The 22,611-nt window shown below is 44.9% G+C and overlaps 1 protein-coding gene across 2 annotated transcripts in view; it reads left to right on the top strand.

Annotated features, from left to right (window-relative positions):
* The window catches only part of LOC102444523 (tropomodulin-2), an 81,162-nt gene that overhangs the window by 35,583 nt on the left and 22,968 nt on the right, over positions 1-22,611 (top strand). For both annotated transcript variants that reach the window (XM_025182337.2, XM_006118509.4), the window contains exons 4-7: positions 9,568-9,690; positions 11,523-11,609; positions 15,454-15,584; positions 17,424-17,531. In XM_025182337.2, coding sequence (XP_025038122.1) covers positions 9,568-9,690; positions 11,523-11,609; positions 15,454-15,584; positions 17,424-17,531 — 449 coding nt within the window. The remainder of the gene's footprint in view (positions 1-9,567; positions 9,691-11,522; positions 11,610-15,453; positions 15,585-17,423; positions 17,532-22,611) is intronic.

Here is a 22,611-nt window from a genome sequence, read left to right as displayed (position 1 = left end):
ACTAGGTTTGTTTTTATATTGCTAGTTTGCAGCTTTCTACAGAATTGAACCTGGCCAGTTTTTTTGTTTATAATTCAGTGTATTGCTGGTAAGAATTCATTTAATTACATTTTAAATAGCGCATTTTCAGGGAGGAATTTAAGTAAACATAAGGAAAGAATATTTTACTTTAGATGGAAAATATTAATCTTGTATATCATTTCCACAAGGCAGAGTTCCAAGATTATTAAATTTCACATCAAAGGTCACTGAAGCATTCTGTAATTGAGACTAAATAGGATTTTTTTTCAATTATTCATCAAATGTAAGAAGTAAACCAGAAAGAGATAAAAAAATAGAAAGGGAAGAAAAGAACGCACAAATAGACTTAGGCCACACACACCCACACACCATGGAAAAATATGAACCAAAACTCCCATTATATTTTATTTAGTATTTTTTTTATCAGTAGGGATTTCCCACTGTGCGACAAGTTATTTGGTGTAAACTTAGTGGCCCAGGCTAAATACAGATCCAGAAAAGTGAAGAGAATCACAACAATCAAATTCACTTTGTGTACGTTATACAAAAGCTGAGTGTGCAATAAGCTGTTCAAAATATGTTCATTAGCATTTGATCAATATAGGACTCTGAAATGGCAGCTCTTTGACGTACTCCGTATTCTTTTTGTTGAGCCTAGCTATAGCAACGATGCCTCTTTATATGGTTGGAAGGTAGCTGAGAGACTAAGCAGCGTGACTAGGAGCTATGCAGCTTGACAACTGGGAGAGCCAGTTTCTGGGGTTTTGGGCTCTTTAGTTCCTCTGATAAGGAATATGTTGAGGCAAGAAGGTATAGACCATACTATCACCATTTGTCAGCCCTGCATTTCTTGCTTGGGATTCCATCTCTGGAAGTCAGGGCATTGCCTGACTAGTTCATGCCACTTGGTGCAAGGTGAATAGCCTACTGATATCACCAATCATGGATGAAGATGGGTCAGGTCCCCTCAAGATCTTTAGTTTACCTAATATCAATGGGCTTAAGTGGCTGTCGTGTTTCTTTGAAGAATATTCTACACCCAGTAGCTCACTCTACTGATAATTTACTTAGGGTATGTCTACACTACAAAGTTAATTTGAACTAACGGACGTTAGTTCGAATTAACTTTGATAAGCGCTACACTAGCGCTCCGCTAGTTCAAACTTAATTCAAACTAGCGGAGCGCTTAGTTCGAACTAGGTAAACCTCATTCTACGAGGACTAAGCCTAGTTCGAACTTACTAGTTCGAATTAAGGGGTGTGTAGCCCCTTAATTCGAACTAGTGGGAGGCTAGCCCTCCCCAGCTTTCCCTGGTGGCCACTCTGGCCAACACCAGGGAAACTCTATTGCCCCCCTCCGGGCCCCGGACCCTTTAAAGGGGCACGGGCTGGCTACGATGCCCGTGCCAGGTGCAAGCCTGCCAGCACCCAGCCAGCAGACCCTGCACCTGGCACGGATCAAGCCACCCACCCGATGCCACCCAGCCCTCCCCCTCTTCCCAGGACCAGGCTGGCGGCTCCCGGGAGCTTGCCCGGGTCTGCAAGAGGCGGGCACCCGCCTGGTCTAGTGCGGACATCGTGGACCTCATCCACGACCTCCGCACTAGGCACAGGAAAGTGGCCGTCTAGGGCAGGAGAGCTGCCAGCCTTGCCACCCAGGAGCAGGTGTGCATGAAAATCAAGGTGGTCCACTAAGACCCCCGACCCTGAGCTCTGAGCTTACAATGGCCGTACTGGGTCAGACCAAAGGTCCATCTAGCCCAGTAGCCTGTCTGCCGACAGCGGCCAACCCTAGGGACCCTGGAGGGGATGGACTGAAGACAGTGACCAAGCCATTTGTCTCGTGCCATCCCTCTCCAGCCTTCCACAAACTTTGGGCAGGGACACCACTCCTACCCCATGGCTAATACCACTCCATGGACCCAACCTCCATGACTTGATCTCACTTCTCTTTAAACTCTGTTCTAGTTGTAGCCTTCACAGCCTCCTGCAGCAAGGAGTTCCACAGGTTGACTCTTTGCTTTGTGAAGAACAACTTTCTGTTACTAGTTTGAAGCCTGCTACCCATTCCTTTCCTTTGGTGTCCTCTAGTCCTTCTATTATGGGAACTAATGAAGAACTTTTCTTGATGCACCCTCTCCACCCCACTCATGCTTTTATAGACCTCTATCCTATCCCCCCTCAGTCTCCTCTTTTCTAAACTGAAAAGTCCCAGTCTCTTTAGCCTCTCTTCATATGGGACCTCTTCCAAACCCCTGATCATTGTAGTTGCCCTCCCCTCTCCCACCCTCTCTATTCCCCTCTCTCACCTCCTTTTCCCAGTCTCCCTAAGTTTTGTTCAATAAAGAGAGATTCTATTTTTGACCACATGTGTCCTTTATTTTGTACATCAGGAAGGGGGGCTAGGGAAGGGTAAGTGGAAGGAGGTGAGGGAGGAATGGGGTACGAGACCCTGATGGGGAGGACTGGGCTGGCTCTGCGGGCTTCTGGGGGTGGAAGCTCTCCTGCAGCCCCCCAATTGCCCACTCTCCCCAGATGGCAGCCTGCGGCAAGTGCAGCTGGTCTGATGGCCAAGTGCTGTGATGTGCCCAGTGTGGGCACTCAGGGCACTCCAAGACAGGACTGCTTTGCAAGTGGGGCACCCCTGAGAACTGTCTGTCCGGGGTGGGGGTCGGGTCCCTTTAAGCACAGCCCTCGGCTAGCCTGAGACAGCAGCTCCACATTCTAAGTCCTCATCTGATGCCCTGCCAGCACTGCTTCCGGCCATCCTTAACTCCGGTTCAGGGTCCACTCAATGTGGACATGCTAGTTCGAATTAGCAAAACGCTAATTCGAACTAGTTTTTTAGTCTGGATGCGTTAGTTCGAATTAGCTTAGTTCGAATTAACGAATTCGAACTAAATTAGTTCGAATTAGCGCTGTAGTGTAGACATACCCTTAGATATTCTGAATACTTGTGGTCCTCCACCACTGAAAATGTGTTTATCCGCCACCAGGCAGATTTGAACATGGGCCCTCTGAAGCTTAGTATAGGCGCTGCTACAGCTTGGGCTATAAAACCTGCTGGCTCGCAGCCTGTGCTGTAAAGGTCTCTTGTTCTGATCTGTGGCTGTGGTCTAGGTGCCATTGCATGGGACCCTGAACCACACAGGGGCTATGTCTACACTTGCGGCTTCTTGCGCAAGTACAGCTGTTCTTGCGCAAGAATCCGCAGAGCGTCCACACTGCCCGCCTGCTCTTGCGCAAGGAAACTTACAGTACGGCGTGGTAAGAGAGGGCTTCTTGCACAAGCGCTATGCTCTTTTTTATCAGGTGTAAGCCCTCTTGCACAGTAGTTCTTGTAGAAGAGGGCAGTGTGGATGCTCGGCAGGGATTTCTTGCGGAAAAAATCCCTGTGGCTAAAATGGCCATCGGAGCTTTCTTGCACAAGAGAGCGCCCACACGGCCATGGGTGCTCTTGCGCAAAAGCACAGCTCGCACATGGCAGTGTGGACGTGTTTTTGCGCAAGACTTCTTGCACAAAAACCCTTGCGCAAGATGTTCTTGCGTAAGAAGCCGCCAGTGTAGACATAGCCTAGGTGTGTGGGTTACATGTAAATTTGCTTCTTTTAGGCTATCCTGGTACAAAGTTGATTCAAGACAGTGGGTGCATGATGACAACCAGACACTAAGGCTATGTCTATACTGTACCCTTCTTCTGCAAAAGCTTATGCAAATGAAGCACAGAGTAGAATATCGCCATGCTTCATTTGCATAATTAATTAGGGGCCCTTTTTGCACAAAGGCTCCCTCTTGTGCAAGAACCGTTCTGCCGCTTTTTTCCCAGGAAGAACGGCTTTTGCGCAAGAGGGGGGTTTTGTGCAAAAAGGAGCCATGTAGACTGCTCCTTTTTGCGCAAAAGCTCCTTGCGCAAAATGGCAGCTCGTTAAGTATGCAAAGTTGACATGGTTATATTCACTGCTTCTCCTCATTTGCATATTTTCTTGCACAAGAGGAGGCAGTCTAGACGTAGCCTTGGATTATAGTAAACTCAGCCAGCCTCTCCTTCTACCTGGGGAGCACACTCAGCCACACCCGTAACTGTTCCCTCTTCCCTCCTGGCTTCCTTATTTAGCCCTCTTGCTAATGAGGCCCACAACTGCTTCTAATAGCCCTTCAGGTCTGGGCTTGCTCAGCTGTTTGCCATCAGCCTTTTCAGCCAGGCTATAGTGGCAGAGCTCTGTCACACTACATACACAAAACTTGTACTTGACTGTTTTCTTTGATATTGCTGGGATGGCTCTGGGTCACGCCATCTGTAAAATGTAGATAAAATGCCTACCTACCTCACAGAGATGTACTGATGGTGAAATTTATGCCTGAAAAGTGGTCTGAGATCCTTGCATAGAAAGTACTTTTTTAATTAGTCACTAGTCAGCTGGCATTTTAACCAGTTCATCTTTCAAAACAGATTTTCAGTAATAAGAAGATGCCTTTAAAGAATGGAAATGTTTGTGGGCAAGAAAGGAAGTAAACTTTTGGGCCAGTCTCACCCTTGGCAATAGGTCTCCAATGTTCATTTGAAGAGTTTGAGCTCATTCAGTTTTTAAATTCATTCAAGGAGGCTGACAGTACAGAAATTAGTGCAGACCGACTTGCTGGAAGAGATAAATGAATCTGGGTATGTTATCTGTCTAAAAATACTAATTGGGACCATAATGGAAACAATTTAAGTCATAGAAGCATGCAGCCATTGACATGCAAAAGGCAGGGGAACATGAAATTGAAAGAAGCAATATCAGAGGAACAGTAATTTATGATGACAAAATGGCATCATTGATGACAAATGAAAACAGAGATGTTACAGAGAAGTGTCAGAAAGGCTCAGGGCATACTCCAAGCATTTGATTTACAGTGTCAAAAGTTGCAGAAAATAAGACAATTTAGAACTGACAGTGGATCAAATCCACCTGTGTCTAAAGGTCACTGCAGTCTCAGTCCAAAGGGATTATCTAAAGCTGGTTAGAAATATAGATCTGGACAAACTGGAGAAATGGTCTGAAGTAAACAGGATGAAGTTTAATAATAAGGACAAATGCAAAGTGCTCCACTTAGGAAGGAACAATCCGTTTCACACATACAGAATGGGAAGCGACTATCTAGGAAGGAGTACAGGCAGTCCCGGGTTACGTACAAGATAGGAACGGTAGGTTTATACTTAAGTTGAATTTGTACTTAAGTCGGAACTGGCGTCCAGATTCAGCCACTGCTGAAACTGACCAGCGGCTGACTCCAGGAAGCCCGAGGCAGAGTTTCTCTGCCCCGGGCTTCCTGGAATCAGCCGCTGATCAGTTTCAACAGCAGCTGAATCTGGACGCCTGGGACAGAGCAGCTGGGGCACTGCCGGGTAGGTCCCCGCAGCGCCGCACCTCGGCATCCGTGAGAAAAGCCTGGTCTCTGCTGGAGGGGAGGAGGAGGGGAGGCGCACTAGCTGCGCCCGCCCCCCCCCAGCAGACCATGGAGACACGGGCGGCGGGGCTGAGATGCGCCGCGGTGCCGCCGCCCAGGTCCTCCGCGGCTTTGCTCCGCGTCTCCCTGGTCTGCTGGGGGGCCCGGCGCCCAGGTCCTCCGTGGCTTTGCTCCACATCTCCCTGGTCTGATGGGGGGAGAGGCCCCAGCAGACCAGGGAGATGTGGAGCAAAGCCGCGGAGGACCCGGGCGGCGGGACCGCGGCGCGTCTGGGCGGTCCTGCCGCCTGCATCCTCCGGGGCGAGAAAAGCCCCGTTCGTAAGTACGGATCCGACATAAGTCGGATCCGCGTAACTCGGGGACTGCCTGTACTGCAGAAAGAGATATAGGGGTCATAGTGGACCACAGAACAATCTAAACATGAGTCAATAGTGTGACACGGTTACAAAAAAACCAAACATGATTCTGGGATGCATTAACAGAGCAATAAAAATGATTAAATGTCTAGAAAACATGAGCTATGAGGGAAGACTGAAAGAATTGGGCTTGTTTAGTTTAGAAAAGAGAAGACTGAGGGGTACATGATAGCAGTTTTCAAGTATCTAGAAGGTTGTTAGAAGGAGGAGGAAGAAAATTGTTCTTCCTCAGCCTTGCCCAGGTTGATGGGCTGATGAGCCAGTGGGGACAGGATGCCTTTGGGAAAGCTGGAAATCACACAGAGGCAGTTGGGGACTTGAATCCTCCTCCTCCCCTCAGGTATCTATGAGATAAGTTCAAATAATGACCATAGCTTATGGGGAGAAGCAGCAAATACACCTACTTCACTCCTGGTTGTGTGCCCTGTGACCCTGGGATCAGCATATGGGTCTTGGGAAGTGTCCTATACAGTGAATATCACAGAGTACTGGATAAAAGAAAGCCACAGGGCTCCTCCTGAAGGAGGCAGTGCAGTTCCTAAGGGAGGTTTCACAGCGTATGTGCCCCTGAACAGGCTTCTGTTGAGTGGAAGTTTCCTGTGCAGAGGGATTTTTTTGAATTGCCTTCAGTTCCTCAGAAAGCACTGTCCTTACACAGACACACTTGTGCATGGGATTAGCACTCAGTTCTGATCTGGCTCTACATGTAGACAGAGCCGGCCCAAGCTACGAGCTAACCGGGCTACTGCCCGGGGCGCCCAATTGTAGGGGGTGCCGCTTGGGGCTGCCAGGCTGGGTGGAGGCGGCACCGTGCATGCTCCGCGCGCCCGGGGGCAGGCCACACATGTGTCACATTCCCGGGAGTGGCGCTGCGCTCCCGGAGCTCGGGGCGCACGAATAGCTCGGGCCGGCCCTGCACGTAGATATATCAGTGCCCATGGTGTGTGCTTGAAAATCCCAACCACTGACACAGCCGGGTATCCATTTTATCAATAGCTATTTTTTATTCTGTTCAAAAGGATAATGCAAAACACTTTTCCAGGTACAGATAGGAGTATCCCTTCCTGTAGCTGACTGGTCCATGGGTGAATATGTCCAATGATGGAAGCAAGAGTTCAGTTAAAGCTGAATTTAGGATGGGTAGAGTCCAGTAAACAAGCAAAAGGTCAGAACTAGAGAGATAAAAGCCAAGTGCCAGAGCCAGATGGAAAACCAGAGCCATAAACCAGAGATGGAGCCAGAGATCAAAGCCAGAAGTCAGAAGCTGGAAACAGGATGGAACTAGTCCTGAAAGAAAGCTAGATCAGGGACTGGACTGAGGACAGCTGCAGGCACGATACACATTGAGACGGCGCAGCAGGTTTGTAAAATATTTGGTGGTGCCCAGAATGGGTCTAAGTCCAGCCATCTCCCACACCAGCCTCGTAAACCTAGAGATTTTAAAATAGTGTAAAAATGGACTGGAAACAGTAAATGTGTAACAGTTTCCCAGTATTGCACAATATCACTATTTAAGAAAACGATCTAAAAATATCAACTTTATTAATGCTCTTTCGAATACAGAACAACCAAGCACTCTTGGATCAAGAACCCTCAAAAGCAATTTTTCCTAAAATTAGAACAGCTGTAGCCCCTTCTTTTGCTGTATCCTTCAGGGAGCAGCACATACTTTTCATCATTCTTCAGTTCTTGAAATGAAGTCATTCAGGAGGCTTGCAATGTCTGTTTCAGAGGCCGAGTTCTTATGAATGTGCACAAATGCCAAGAGATTTAGACATTCTTTGCTCATAGCCATTTGCAAATAATTTTTTGGTCTGCACAGGCAACTCACTCAACAGGGCAGGCTGCAGTAGGAATTATGTAGAATAATTTCAGGAGAACTGTAACTTCTGGCAACATGTCACTCAAGCCTTTGTTTTGTTTCAGAAATTGCTTCACTTCGCTCAGCTGGCATTTTCTTGATCTGCAAATATATTACTCACCATTTCTAAATGAAGAGGTAGCCTCTCTGTATTAACGTGGAAAGCTTCACTTAGTCCCATGTTTGCTGAATTTTCTTCTTTAAATATTTTCTTTCTTCAGAAAACCCCCATGAATTGGCTGGAGTCATCTTCCTTACATTTCTCACTCCCACTGTAGTCCTGGCTGTATCAACACTTGCTGTTTTAAAAAACTGCCTCTGTCCTTCAGGCTACGTCTACACTTCAGGCTTCTTGTGCAAGAACTTTTTGTGGAAGAGATCTTGCATCTACATTGCCATGGACGCTCTTGAGCAAGAAAGAGCACCTGTGCTTTTTCCAATAGGGGTTTCTTGTACAAGAAATCCCTGTTGTCTGTCCACACGCGCCTTTTTGCACAAGAGCTCTTGCACAAAAAGGCTTATTCCTCGTAGAAAGAGGAATAATTCTTACCCAAAAAGCCCTGTCTTTTGACGATAAACTGTACTTTTTCTTGTGCAAAAATGCGCTTGTAGTATAGATGCTCCGCAAGTTTTTGCACAAAACCAGTTGTTTTTGCACAATAACTCTGCAGTATAGATGTAGCCTCAGTGTCATCCAGCTATAGCTTTAATTCCTCACATCTATTAGTTTAAAGTCATTACTCGCATTAGGCCGGGTTGCATATTATCCCTACATTTCTTGTGCATTGTTATAAACTTTGCTGCTTTCTGATGAGAACAATGACAGGGCTGCTGCCAAGAACAATGGCATTGTTTGGATAAGAGAAAATATCTGAGACTTAGTATCCAAAATCTAACTTGGATGGAATGAAAGAACTCTTTGAGCATAGAAGGATAAACAGTCAAAGTGGGACTTTGTATCAGGACAGAGAATCCCAAGATCATAAAAGGCAGGAGAGAATGCTGTCAGCATTGTCAAATTAATATCTGACAGAGAAGAGTTTAAGAGTTGATGACTTCATCTACTTTGGAGGTACAATATCTGCTAATGGTTTGCTCACTTAAAAAAAAAATGAGGGCAAGAACCAAAGCCAGTGGATATTTTTCCAGTTTGTCAAACATTTGGAAGAATAAGAAAATACATCTATACACTAACAAAAGATTGTATAATGGTACTGTCCTTCCAGCACTACCAAATGCCTCAGAAATGTAGCAGATGGCAGAAATACACAATAGGAACTGACCGTATTCCACCCATGTTGTTTAAGAATACTCTTGGGAATTCATTGGCAAGACTGTCTAACTAGTGTGGAAGTGTTGTGTCACACAGGCCAACAGATTGCAGACTCAATAATCAAACAGAGATAGCTACAGTGGTTTGGCCATGCCATCAGGTTACCCATGGCAGAAGCAAAGCTATAGATTGGATCCCATCTGGAGGGAAGAGAAGGCATAAAAAAAAGAATAAGACCATCATAGAGACATCTTACCATGTTGTCAAATATCTTGCTCTAGACAAACAATAGTGGGGAAAATGAGTTGCCGCATGTACCACTCAGCACAGGAGATTCTAAAGCTAAAATATATACTTTAGGACCTTTGCTTCCACAAAAATAAACTACCCAGAAATACAGTAGAAATGTGCGGAAGGTAAAGACATTAGTGGGGAAACATGTACTTGGCATACACTACTGTTTATACAGGCCTCCTTCCTGTACTGATAGGATATGGATAAGTTGTTTCAGGAATTCAATATTCACTTTTGATTCCCCCCCCCCATAGGAAAAATATTTATCCCTAAAGAAAAGCCTATAGAAACCCACACTGAGGAGAAGGTGACTTTGGAGCCAGAATTAGAAGAAGCCCTGGCCAGCGCCTCTGATACTGAGCTCTACGACCTTGCAGGTTAGTTTGTATGTTTGGAAGTATGTAATTTTCTTCAGCCCAGCACTGCCTGTTCTTTCCACCAGGAGTCTGAGTTGTCACAACAAGCTCTGTTCTTACACAGCTGAGGCCGTGTTATCTTCAGCCTCTCTACATTCACTTCCATTGTGAAACCCAAGACTCTAGGGACATTCTCAGGGTGAGGTAGCTGCTACAGCATTCTATTTTTAGCACACTAGTGGGATGTGAGCTAGCACCAGTATGTTTGCTTGAGCAGAGACTCATGTCACCAGCACAAACAGTAGATAGGGCCGGGTGTCTTTTCACTTCCATTGCATTTAAATCCCATCCCATCACTGGAGGTGCTCAGCGCCTTCTAGTATTGGGCTGTCAGTATCATTTGCAACTGTCCTCGCTATTTTGTAAGACGCGATGTTCTGTGCCCACAAACATATCTCAAACAACCAGAACACTACCCAGCTACATCCAATGTACATCTTGCAAAGAACATACTAGCTACAAAGCTTTTGGTTCATATTCTATCCTCATTTTACACACTGTTACCAACAGTGTGAATGAAAAGACTAAGGATAAAATGCGGCTCTACATTAGGTTTTTTGTTTGTGTTTTTAACAATGGTCAATACTAGAGCTGGTTGGGAATTTTCCTTTGAAATGATTTTCTTTTTAAACAGAAAGCTCAGTTTTCAGATAATTAAAATTTTCCATTAGAAAATTCAATTTTGTAGATTTTTTTTAAATGTTATTGGGAAAATCTAAAAAGATTTCAGTTTGTTGAGCTGAGTTGAAATATTTTGTTTTGAGTCAGAAACATTAAACTGCACTTGCTAAGGGGCTGCATTGCAACAGAAGAGTTGTTGTTCAGATGTGGCATGCCCCCATTCTCTCCTGTGTGCGGAGCTCTTTTGCCAGACAGTTTCCCATGATGTATTGCAGTCTCACACCTCACCAAACCCTTTGGTGACTCATGGGAGCTGTATGACTGTGGTACATCATTCAACCAAAACAAATGTAGAAATATCAGAATTTTAGCTGGGATGGAAATTCCAGATTTTGCTCAGCTCTAGTCAGGACCCAACCCTCTGTTCTAGAATGTATAGCATAAATAAAGACGAATACAATTGTATAAAGGTCCTATTAACCAGAGGGCTGCAAATAGTCCATAATGGTGGTGTAATATCACAAGTGATATTAACTGTAAACAGTCACATTCTTCAAAATCTGACTGGAGAGATAAAAATCCACAGTGAGTCATTAATTCCTGATTCATAGATACTTGTACACAATAGAAAGGATCTCCCAGGTCCTTGTAGGCAACTAATCCGAGGAGAAGGATCAGCTACCCAACAGTTACATTGTTTCTGACAGAATACTGTGGAAATTGCCTTTGTACAAGATAATTTTTATTTGCTGTCTCTTTTATTGAAGTCTAAGTTTCTTTCATCAGTCTATTTCCAGTTCTTGTATAAATCCTTAGTGCAGTGTCTTCCATTATGTTTTAATGTTTTCTTTCCCCACCATACGTCAGCACCCACATAAATCCCAGGATGACTATGATGTGCATATATGAATGAAAGCATTTCAGGTTATAGACATACATATATGCATGTTCCATTGGTGCCTTTGTAAGAAAGAAATTATAGTCAGGTTCTCCAAACTTTCAGCTTACAGTATTAGAGGGTAACCAGCCTACCTATGAACACATATGACCCAAGACAGTAACAGCTCTCTGATTATCTAATCAGGGAACTAAATTGGAATTTGTAAAGGGCATGTTTCTTTTGCAAACTTTATTAACATTGGGCTCTACTACTGGCTTTTTCGTATTTACAGCTGTTCTTGGGGTGCACAACATGGTCAACAACCCACAGTTTGATGAAGAAGGCACCAGCAGTAAAGATGGAAAAGGAAGTGTGAGAAGTAAGTAAACAGATCTCCTTGCAGTCTGCTTGTATTCTAAGGGTACGTCCAGACTACATGCCTCCGTCGACGGAGGCATGTAGATTAGCCAGATAGGCAGAGGGAAATGAAGCCGCGATTAAAATAATCGCGGCTTCATTTAAATTTAAATGGCTGCCCCGCTCTGCCGATCAGCTGTTTGTCGGCAGATCGGGGCAGTCTGGACGTTCCCCTGTCGCCAGAAAACCCTTTTGTCGACCGCCCCGTTATGCCTCATCCCACGAGGCATAACGGGGCGGTCGACAAAAGGGTTTTCTGGCGACAGGGGAACGTCCAGACTGCCCCGATCTGCCGACAAACAGCTGATCGGCAGAGCGGGGCAGCCATTTAAATTTAAATGAAGCCGCGATTATTTTAATCGCGGCTTCATTTCCCTCTGCCTATCTGGCTAATCTACATGCCTCCGTCGACGGAGGCATGTAGTCTGGACGTACCCTTAGGTAGTTATATACATGTTCGAAGTTGTTCGTCTAATCATTACAGTATCACTGGACTGATCCTTCATTAATCCACCATCAATAATCATTAAATTTAATTTAATTAACTGTAATTTAAATTTAAAAAATCATACAATCGACAGTGTTCTACACAAATAAATCAGTCCAGCAGGGAACTCGGTTTTCCTCAGTAGCAATGCATGCTAAATAGAGGTGACAGAGAGGAGTGGTAGTGCACACAGTAACAAGTGTGGGAGTGGAATGGGAAGGTGAGGCATCTATGTTTCCATTCATCCCTGGGCATATAGATGTGAAACTAAAGCAGAGGTGGACAAAAATTCTTGATCGGGGGCCACAGTGAGAATTTGGTAAGTGATCAAAGGCTGCACTCTTCTATGATTTTAATGGAGGAGGTGCAGCATCTGAGATGGATATTGGGTGCAGAAGGGAGCTTGGGTGAGAGGACTGGGGTTCAGGATCCAGGAGGGAGTGCAGAGTCTGGGAGAAGGTTGTAAACAGGAGCCAAGGTGCAGAGGATTTGAGTTGTGACCTAGGGTAGGAGGGGATTGTGACTGGAGGCAGGGAATTGAGATACAGGAGAGGATTCTGAGCTGGAGGAGGAATGTAAGAGGCGGCACAGCATCTGGAAGGGAGTTGTGACCTGGGGTGGGGGTGCGGAGGGCTTGGGTTGTCACCTGGGGCAGAGAGAGTTGGAGGGAAGGAGAAGTTAGGGTGTCAGGTGCAGGCTGTGGTTGGGAGGCTCTTACCTTAGGTGGTCAACTGTGGGAGGCTCTCTTGGGCAGACTCCCTGCCTGCCACACCCCCGCATGTTGCTCATAGCAGTGAGCTGTGGGGGCCATGTGTATCTCTATGCTGCATGCCCCATGGGGGGGCCCTCTGCACACTGCCTGCATTGGAAGTATGACGCAATGCGAGCTGCGAGACTGTGCTGGGATGGGGGCAGCGCATGCAGCCCTCTCCACTGGGGCGTGCGATGTGCAGAGATGGAGTGGCCCCTGCATGTGGACAGCATGTGGAACATGATGGGCAGGGAGCAGTGGCAGGCCAGATGTGAAGGTTTGGCAGGCTGAACCTGGCCTGTGGGCTGTTTTTTGCCTGCACCGTTATGGAGGAATCACCATATAGCATCTGCTCAGTGAAATCCAGCTGGAGGCATATGTAACTCTTAAGTTCTACTATGAGCTTAGGTGTGATTTCCTCGGTGCATTGGTTTGGCCTAGGGTGAGTGTCAATGTCACTTCCTGGAAATGCCTGTCAACTTTCAAGTTGCAGAACATGACTAGGAATTGCTTTCTGCTCTACACATTTAAACACCGCTGTGGTCATTCCTTTTCTTGGTTGTCACAGCTTGGGTGGGCAAGGCTTATGATTCATCTCCACCATTATAAGCTGAGGAATTATAGGTATTAATTATGTTGTATGCTATGATGTTTATGCATCTCCTGGAATGAACAATTCTCTTTTACAGGACCTGGCTGCCAACATTAAAAATTGTTCTCTCTTTGGAGCAGGGATACACAAAGACTTCATAAATCTAGGTGTAGGCAGAGAGCTGCTTTTCATGCTTCGATAGTTTTATTATTTAGAATGTGTGGATGTTGCAATTTTACAAGAGCTAATTGAATTTATAGATGGGCTGATAATGTCGCAATTGGAGGTGTGTGCTAAGGGGCCTCATCATCATAATCTTTGATGTTACCAGTGTCTGTTTAGAGGAAAAGGGGCACTCTCTCAGAATATACCAACCTTATTTCCCCTTGTAGGCTTTATGGCAGGACCATAAAGAACCCCAGGATTCTTTTCTGTTTTTTTTTTAATATCCTGTGCAATAAACTAAATGCTTGAGTCAGATGCACATGGTTGGCTCAGAGTCACTGAACTGGGAGCTTTGCACAAATAGCTGATGATGTAATTTGTCCCTATAGTGACTGGTCACGTACCGTAGGCTAACATGCTTCCCTTCCTAAAAACAGATGCATAGAGGGAACTAACCTGATTGTTCCTGCAAATTCTTCAGTACAACCTTCCTACCATTCTCTCTCCTTTTTGGTGATAGGGCCACATCAGGGTAGAACTTGCAATAGATCATGAAGATCTTTAGGAAATGCAGGGTGCAATTCAGAATAGCTCATGGCACCCACTGCAGGACAGTGAGGCTACGTCTACACTAGAGGGGTTTTGTGCAAAAACCCGCAGAGCGTTCACACCTCAAGTGCATTTTTCCACAAGTAAATTTACAGTAAATCAAAAGAACAGCGGGTTTTTTGTGATGTAGGAATAATTCTTTCTATGAGGAATAACTGCTTTTTGCCCAAGAGTTATTGCACAAAAAGGTGTGTGTGGATGGGCAATAGGGTTTTTTTGCGCAAAAAGAGCCAATTGAAAAAAGCCCAGATGCTCTGGTGGCTATTCTGTGAATGGCAATCAGATCTTTCTTTCGAGAGAGCATCCATACAGTTTGGACGCTCTCTTTTGCAAAAAGCTTCTTGCGCAAGAAGCCTGCAGTGTAGACGTAGCCTAGAGAGAGGATGAAAGGGTGTCTGTCCTCCCCAAATGGCACAGTTTGGGTTTTAATTTTAAGGAAAATGAGGGTTCCTTAGGTTTGCCGGAAGGGAATGCAAAGGGGATACATTGCAACTAGAATCTCCCCTTGCGGGCACCTTCACTGAGCTCAGCAGCTCAGCATCTATTCTACAGCATACCTGGAGGATGTTCAATAGACTCCTTCCTCCATTCCAAGACAGTGTGGAGAGGGGAGTGAGGTGTGGCCACATGCTCACCTGGCCCCTACCCCTTGTAAAAGCACTGAAAGGGCTCTAAGAAAGAGAAGAGCCTTGTAGCTGTCCTTGTACAGAGATGGGGGAGAGGACAGCGCTGGTCATAATTTCATGTATATATTAGTGTATATAGCACAGTGAATTTCATACTATACACTACATGTCACCTTTATCTGTCCATGTTAATGAGTCTGCTAGAAAGTTGCCCCCAGGGAAAATATTTTCTAATATTTTCCCACAAATTGGGAAATGTAGTGTTTAAAAGTGTATCGCAATAGTTATTCATCTTTTCACATTAGCTGCACTTTCTTTCTTGTGTGTAGCACCATAAGCAACAACAAAGAAAGGGGAATCCAGTTTTGTTGACATTCTTTACCAGCCCCCAAAACATTAGCAGCTCAGAGAAACGCTAGTCAGACATCCAGCACCCTGCCTATGAGATTTGCAATGGCAAGGATTTTAACATCCAGTTTGCCACAACACAAACATAAGGGAGAGATTTGAAAATCCAGTTTGTCCTTGATGATGTGTGAGCATCCTTTCAATGTTTAATTAAATCTTGTGTTTCAGATGTGGTCAAAGGTGAAAAGGTCAAGCCAGTTTTCGAGGAGCCACCTAATCCAACCAACGTGGAAGCCAGTTTGCAAAGGATGAAAGCAAATGATCCTAACCTCCTAGAAGTCAATCTGAACAATATAAAGGTATTTGGACAGGGGCTGTGGCTTCATTCTCTTTGTTGCAGGAAGGTACATCTGAGATGACAAGGTTTACAATGTTTTTTAGATGTATGGGGTTTTGCTTTCAAATGTATTGTTGCATTTACAATTGGGAGGAGCAGGACACTCAGGAGAGAAAGAGAGGCAGATAGGAAATGTTCCAAGGTACCTGACATCAAATTATCCGCCAGTTACAACTCCAAACAAGGGTTCTCTAGTCTGCCTTCATTTCTTTAACAGCTTGTAAAGCAAGATACCTCATAGGGCACCCAAAGGTGTTGGATAATTTGCACAATGGGATTGCCGAGAGCCACTGAACCAAACCGCAAACCCTGTATATGGGTATGTCTACACTGCCACCATAGTTTGAACTAGGGTGGCTAATGTAGGCATTCAGACTTGCAAATGAAGCCCGGGATTTAAATATCCCGGGCTTCATTTGCATGTTCCCGGGCGGGCGCCATTTTTAAATGCCCGTAATTCGAACTACCTGCCCGCGGCTACATGCGGCATGGACTAGGTAGTTCGAATTAAAGCTCCCAATTCGAACTACCGTTATTCCTCCTACAAGTCCGTGCCGCGTGTAGCTGCGGGCAGGTAGTTCGAACTATGGGCATTTAAAAATGGCGCCCGCCTGGGAACGTGCAAATGAAGGCCGGGATATTTAAATCCAAGGCTTCATTTGCAAGTTCGAATGCCTACATTAGCCACCCTAGTTGGAACTAGGGTGGCAGTGTAGACATACCCTATGATAGAAGCCCATTTCACGCCAGAGGGTGCCACAGCATCCCCAGCATCCTTATTCCAGCTCCTGGGAAAAGTTGAGAATCTCAGACCCCATCCTAACACTGGGCTGGAGAAGTAAGCTTTGGCTGCACAGCTTGGAGTGGCAGATTGGCTCTGGGAATCAGATAAAGCTTTGTTAGTGTTTGCTTTGAGCTCAAGGTGGTGAAAAATAGAAAAAAGGACCAGCATACTGAATTGGTTCATTGTATCCTTTCCACCAGTGTTGGTAGCAATCTCACCTCCAGTGTCTAATTCCATTTCAAGGCTTGGGCTCATGCCCAAAGCTGACACTGCACATTGTTCTAAGATTTATGGATTGGTTATTCATCCCCATCACATTGTTTCTGGACACAAATGTACATTTGAAAAAACAATATCAATGATCCAATAATGCAACCACCAAACTATACCCCAGCTCACCACTCACTCTCAACTGCCCAAAACAAATCCCCAGCTAATTAAGAGGGCTCCTTGCAGCTAGCAGCAAATGCGTCCCAGCTAAAAAGTTAGATTGAACAGATACATTTTAAGCTCCACCCCTATGGGGCCAAACTTAGACTGGCTCCCTCTTGCAGTCTGCCAAAGCCTATGCTGAAGATGGGGGCCCTCCAATGAGAATATTATGGCCATGATCCAGGATTTCAAGCCTGGAGACAGAGAGCAAGAGCTTGCCATGAGTCTTAACATCCACGATGGTGCATGGTAGAAGAAATGAAGAAGGATCATCAGTTCTGAGATTGGTAGAGACTTTACAAATAAATCAGCACCTTACATTGCATCTGGAATTGAATATGAATTACAATGCAGATCAGTTTTTTTTCATTTTGACCTGTCTTGCATACAAGGAGGCAGCTACATTCTGCTCCAGCTCAAGGCATTGAGTGGTCTTCAAGGACAGCCACAGGCTGAGCAAGTTACTCAGGCCTAGCAAGCTTTGTAGAGGCTTTGCAGTGAGAAAGTGTTAATATATCAATCATCAAAGTAAATGTCTGGAGGGGTAATTGGCTGCAATGTTTTCTGGGTATTGTCTTAATGCAGAATATTCCAATTCCAACGCTGAAAGAATTTGCCAAGGCTTTGGAAACCAACACCCACGTGAAGAAGTTCAGCCTTGCAGCCACTCGAAGCAATGACCCTGTTGCTATAGTAAGTTGGAACATGGCTTGGAAAGATGTCCTCATTTATTAAGGCTGAGTTTGTCCCTAGAAGGGTATGAGAGGGTTGCAGAAAACCCTGTCCGTTGCGGGGTGAGTGTGTCCTGTCACACTCCTAATCCTAGTCTATATACTTGCCCTTTTTAGCAGGCAAGTGCAGCTTAATGGCCAGAGTCAATTAATTGTCCCCAGTCAACCGAGCAGTAAGGCCCAGTAGGTACAGTTAATAAGCTTGCCATAATGCAACAGGACAGTACAGCCCAATGTGCCAGTAACAAGAGAGTTGTCCCACTTAGCAGTGTTTAGTAACCCTCATCAGGACATTTGCCTCAGAAAGACAGGGCAGTCAGTGGCCTGAGTCCATAAATCCTTTGGTCTTGTCATAACCATGAGGGATGGCCAGCAGTCTGGGGCCTAAAGGGATTAACTGTACGTAGCCAGGATAACAGTCAGCCAATAGAAATGCAGATAAGGATTTTCAAACTGAGATAAAGGAATTTTGGAGTTTTTCCCTCCTTTGTCTCTGGGCCAGTTTACTCTAGATACTGAGGGAGACAGAAGACATGTCTCTCGCCAAGAAAAAGACTCTTCATAACGTGTAAGTAGGGTAAAGTTTAGATAAATCAGTTAGGTTTTATTGTTTTCTATTGTGGGACGTTGGATCTGATGTCTGTGCTGTTAGAAATGGGTTTCCCTCCCTTTTGTAACTAAGTCCTGAGCCCATGGGAGTCCCCATGAGTATATTAATTGGTGACTTTTTCCATCTTGTTATTATGCTTGAAACAGGTGTATTGTTTTGATAATTAAAGTTCTTTCTTTTTTATTAAGCTGGTATTGGTTCAGTTCTGTGTCCTGGAAAATCTGTCTGGGTATGTCTAGACTACATGCCACAAAAGCAACCCCAAAACTTTATCTTTCCAGGCTTTGGTATAAAGCTTCTCCCCCAAAAATCTTAAAAACCTAGATTTTAGGGATAAAAATCTGCTGCCACCATTAAGTGCTTCTGAACCCACAATCAGGGGTGGACATTTGAAAACAACCCCAGGGCACCCCAAGCTCTTTTCTCCAAAGAGCTTGAAAAATAAAGAGAAAATATAAACTGCAGTCTATGGCTGCTGTCCCCTAGTCAGAGGCATGCAGATCCCACAGAGGGTATGTCTAGACTATATGCCTCTGTCGACAGAGGCATGTAAAATAGGCTACCCGACATAGTCAATGAAGCGGGGATTTAAATATCCCTGGCTTCATTAAAATAAAAATGGCCACCGCGGTGTGCCAGCTTAGCTGATTGTCGGCACAGCGCGGCAGTCAAGATGCAGATTGGACGACAGGGGAAGATTTTGTTGACCGGTCTTATGCCTCGTGAAACGAGGTTTACAGGAGCAGTCGACAAAGGATTCCCCAGGTGACCCATCTGCATCTTGACTGCCATGCTGTGCCAACAATCAGCTGAGCTGACACAGTGCGGTAGCCATTTTTATTTTAATGAAGCCGGGGATATTTAAATCCCCGCTTCATTGACTATGTTGGGTACTTGCTGTACATGAGGCATGTAGTCTAGACATACCCTCTGTGGGATCTGCATGCCTCTGACTAGGGGACAGCAGCCACAGACTGCAGTTTATATTTTCTCTTTCTTTTTCAAGCTCTTTGGAGAAAAGAGCTTGGGGTGCCCTGGGGTTGGTTTCAAATGTCTACCCCTGATTGTGGGTTCAAAAGCACTTAATGGTGGCAGCGGATTTTTATCCCTAAAATCTAGGTTTTTAAGATTTTGGGGGAGAAGCTTTATACCAAAGCCTGGAAATATAAGGTTTTGGGGTTGCTTTTGTGGGCTCCCACTTCTGCATTCATCATGCCAGTATGGGGATACAGCCTTGACAGGCCTAGTGGCCAAAGTTAATAGATTCGCCCCCATTAGCAGGGCTTTACGGTAGCTAAAGTCCATAGATTTTATTCTTCTCTGCAGGGCAGGTAGACCTGATGGCTAGAGTCCACGTATTCACCCCTAATAGCTGGGCAGTGCGGCCCAGTGGCAAGAGTCAGTAGGTTCTCTTCTTCTATCATAGAATCATAGAATAATAGGACTGGAAGGGACCTCAAGATGTCATCGAGTCCAGCCCCCCGCCCTCAAGGCAGGACCAAGCTCCGTCTACACCATCCCTGACAGATGTCTATCTAACCTGTTCTTAAATATCTCCAGAGAGGGAGATTCCACCACCTCCCTTGGCAATTTATTCCAATATTTGACCACCCTGACAGGAATATTTTCCTAATGTCCAATCTAAACCTCCCCTGCTGCACTTTAAGCCCATTACTCCTTGTCCTGTCCTCAGTAACCAAGAGGAACAAATTTTCTCCTTCCTCCTTGTGACACCCTTTTAGATATTTGAAAACGGCTATCATGTCCCCCCTTAATCTTCTTTTTTCCAAACTAAACAAGCCCAGTTCATGAAGCCTGGCTTCATAGGTCATGTTCTCTAAACCTTTAATCATTCTTGTCGCTCTTCTCTGTACCCTTTCCAATTTCTCCACATCTTTCTTGAAATGTGGCGCCCAGAACTGGACACAGTACTCCAGCTGAGGCCTAACTAGTGCAGAATAGAGCGGCAGAATGACTTCACGAGTTTTGCTTACAACACACCTGTTGATACAACCTAGAATCATATTTGCTTTTTTTGCAACAGCATCACACTGTTGACTCATATTCAACTTGTGGTCCACTATGACCCCTAGATCCCTTTCCGCCATGCTCCTTCCTAGACAGTCGCTTCCCATCTTGTATGTATGGAACTGATTGTTCCTTCCTAAGTGGAGCACTCTGCATTTCTCTTTATTAAACCTCATCCTGTTTACCTCTGACCATTTCTCTAACTTGCTAAGGTCATTTTGAATTATGTCCCTATCCTCCAAAGAAGTTGCAACCCCACCCAGTTTGGTATCATCTGCAAACTTAATAAGTGTACTCTCTATCCCAATATCTACATCATTGATGAAGATATTGAACAGTACAGGTCCCAAAACAGACCCTTGTGGAACTCCACTTGTTATCCCTTTCCAGCAGGATTTAGCACCGTTAACAACAACTCTCTGACTACGGTTATCCAGCCAATTATGCACCCACCTTATCGTGGCCCTATCTAAGTTATATTTGCCTAGTTTATCAATAAGAATATCATGCGAGACCGTATCAAATGCCTTACTAAAGTCTAGGTATATGACATCCACCACTTCTCCCTTATCCACAAGGCTCGTTATCCTATCAAAGAAAGCTATCAGATTAGTTTGGCATGACTTGTTCTTCACAAACCCATGCTGGCTATTCCCTATCATTTTATTACCTTCCAAGTGTTTGCATATGATTTCCTTAATTACCTGCTCCATTATCTTCCCTGGGACAGACGTTAAACTGACTGGTCTGTAGTTTCCTGGGTTGTTCTTATTCCCCTTTTTATAGATGGGCACAATATTTGCCCTTTTCCAGTCTTCTGGAATCTCCCCTGTCTGCCATGATTTTTCAAAGATCATAGCTAAAGGCTCAGATACCTCCTCTATCAGCTCCTTGAGTATCCTGGGATGCATTTCATCAGGACCTGGTGACTTGCTGACATCTAACTTTCCTAAGTGATTTTTAACTTGTTCTTTGTGTATCCTATCTTCTAAACATCTCTGCCATTTCCAAGTTTCCTGTTACTGCTTCTCCCTCCTCACTAAGCAGTGGGCCTACCCTGTCCTTGGTCTTCCTCTTGCTTTTAATGTATTTATAAAAGGTCTTCTTGTTTCCCTTTATGCCTGTAGCTAGTTTGATCTCATTTTGTGCCTTTGCCTTTCTAATCTTGCCCCTGCATTCCCGTGTTGCTTGCCTATATTCATCCTTTGTTATTTGTCCTAGTTTCCATTTCTTATATGACTCCTTTTTTATTTTGAGATCATGCAAGATCTCCTTGTTAAGCCAAGTTGGTCTTTTGCCATATTTTCTATCTTTCCTACACAGCGGAATTGTTTGCTTTTGGGCCCTTAATAACGTCCCTTTGAAATACTTCCAACTCTCCTCAGTTGTTTTTTTCTTCAGTCTTGCTTCCCATGGGACCTTACCTACAAGTTCTCTGAGCTTATCAAAATCTGCCTTCCTGAAATCCATTACCTCAATTGTGCTGGTCTCCCTTCTACCTTTCCTTAAGATCATGAACTCTATTATTTCATGATCACTGTCCCTTATACTGACTTCCACTTTCAAGTTCTCAACTAGTTCCTCCCTATTTGTTAAAACCAAATCCAGAACAGCTTCTACTCTGGTAGCTTTTTCAACCTTCTGAAACAGAAAGTTGTCTCCAATGCAGTCCAGAAACTTATTGGATAGCCTGTGCCCCGCTGTGTTAGTTTCCCAACATATGTCTGGATAGTTGAAGTCCCCCATCACCACCAAATCTTGGGCTTTGGATAGTTTTGTTAATTGTTTAAAAAAGGCCTCATCCACCTCTTCCACCTGGCTAGGTGGCTTGTAGTAGACTCCTAGCATGATATCACCCTCGTTTTTTACCCCTTTTAGCTTAACCCAGAGACTCTCTACACAGCTATCTCCTACGTTCATCTCCACTTCAGTCCAAGTGTGTACATTTTTAATATACAAGGCAACCCCTCCTCCCTTTTTTCCCTGTCTGTCCTTCCTGAGCAAGCCGTACCCTTCCATACCAACATTCCAATCGTGCGTCCCATCCCACCAGGTTTCTGTAATACCAGTGATATCATAGTTGTATTTATTGGTTAGCAATTCCAGTTCTTCCTGCTTATTACCCATACTTCTTGCATTTGTATATAGGTATCTAAGATATTGATTTGATCTTGCGATGCCCAGTAACCACAATCAGTACATTTGTTCCAAGAAAACAGGTCAGTTACGCCTAACGTCCAAAGTCTGTAGTTTTTCTCTTCTCAGCAAAGCAGTGAAGTCTAGTGGTCAAAGTCAGTTGGGAAGGGGGCTGCCACACACAGGAAGGAGGACATGGCAGCCCTGGCAGTCCAGCCCCTTCTACTACACATGACCCCAGCTCAGGGCCTTGGAAGAGGCATGGGCA

Source organism: Pelodiscus sinensis, chromosome 14, assembly GCF_049634645.1.
Source record: "Pelodiscus sinensis isolate JC-2024 chromosome 14, ASM4963464v1, whole genome shotgun sequence".
Lineage (NCBI taxonomy): Eukaryota > Metazoa > Chordata > Testudines > Trionychidae > Pelodiscus > Pelodiscus sinensis.
The sequence above is the reverse complement of the archived record's forward strand: the minus strand, read 5'-3'. Positions and strand labels throughout refer to the sequence as shown.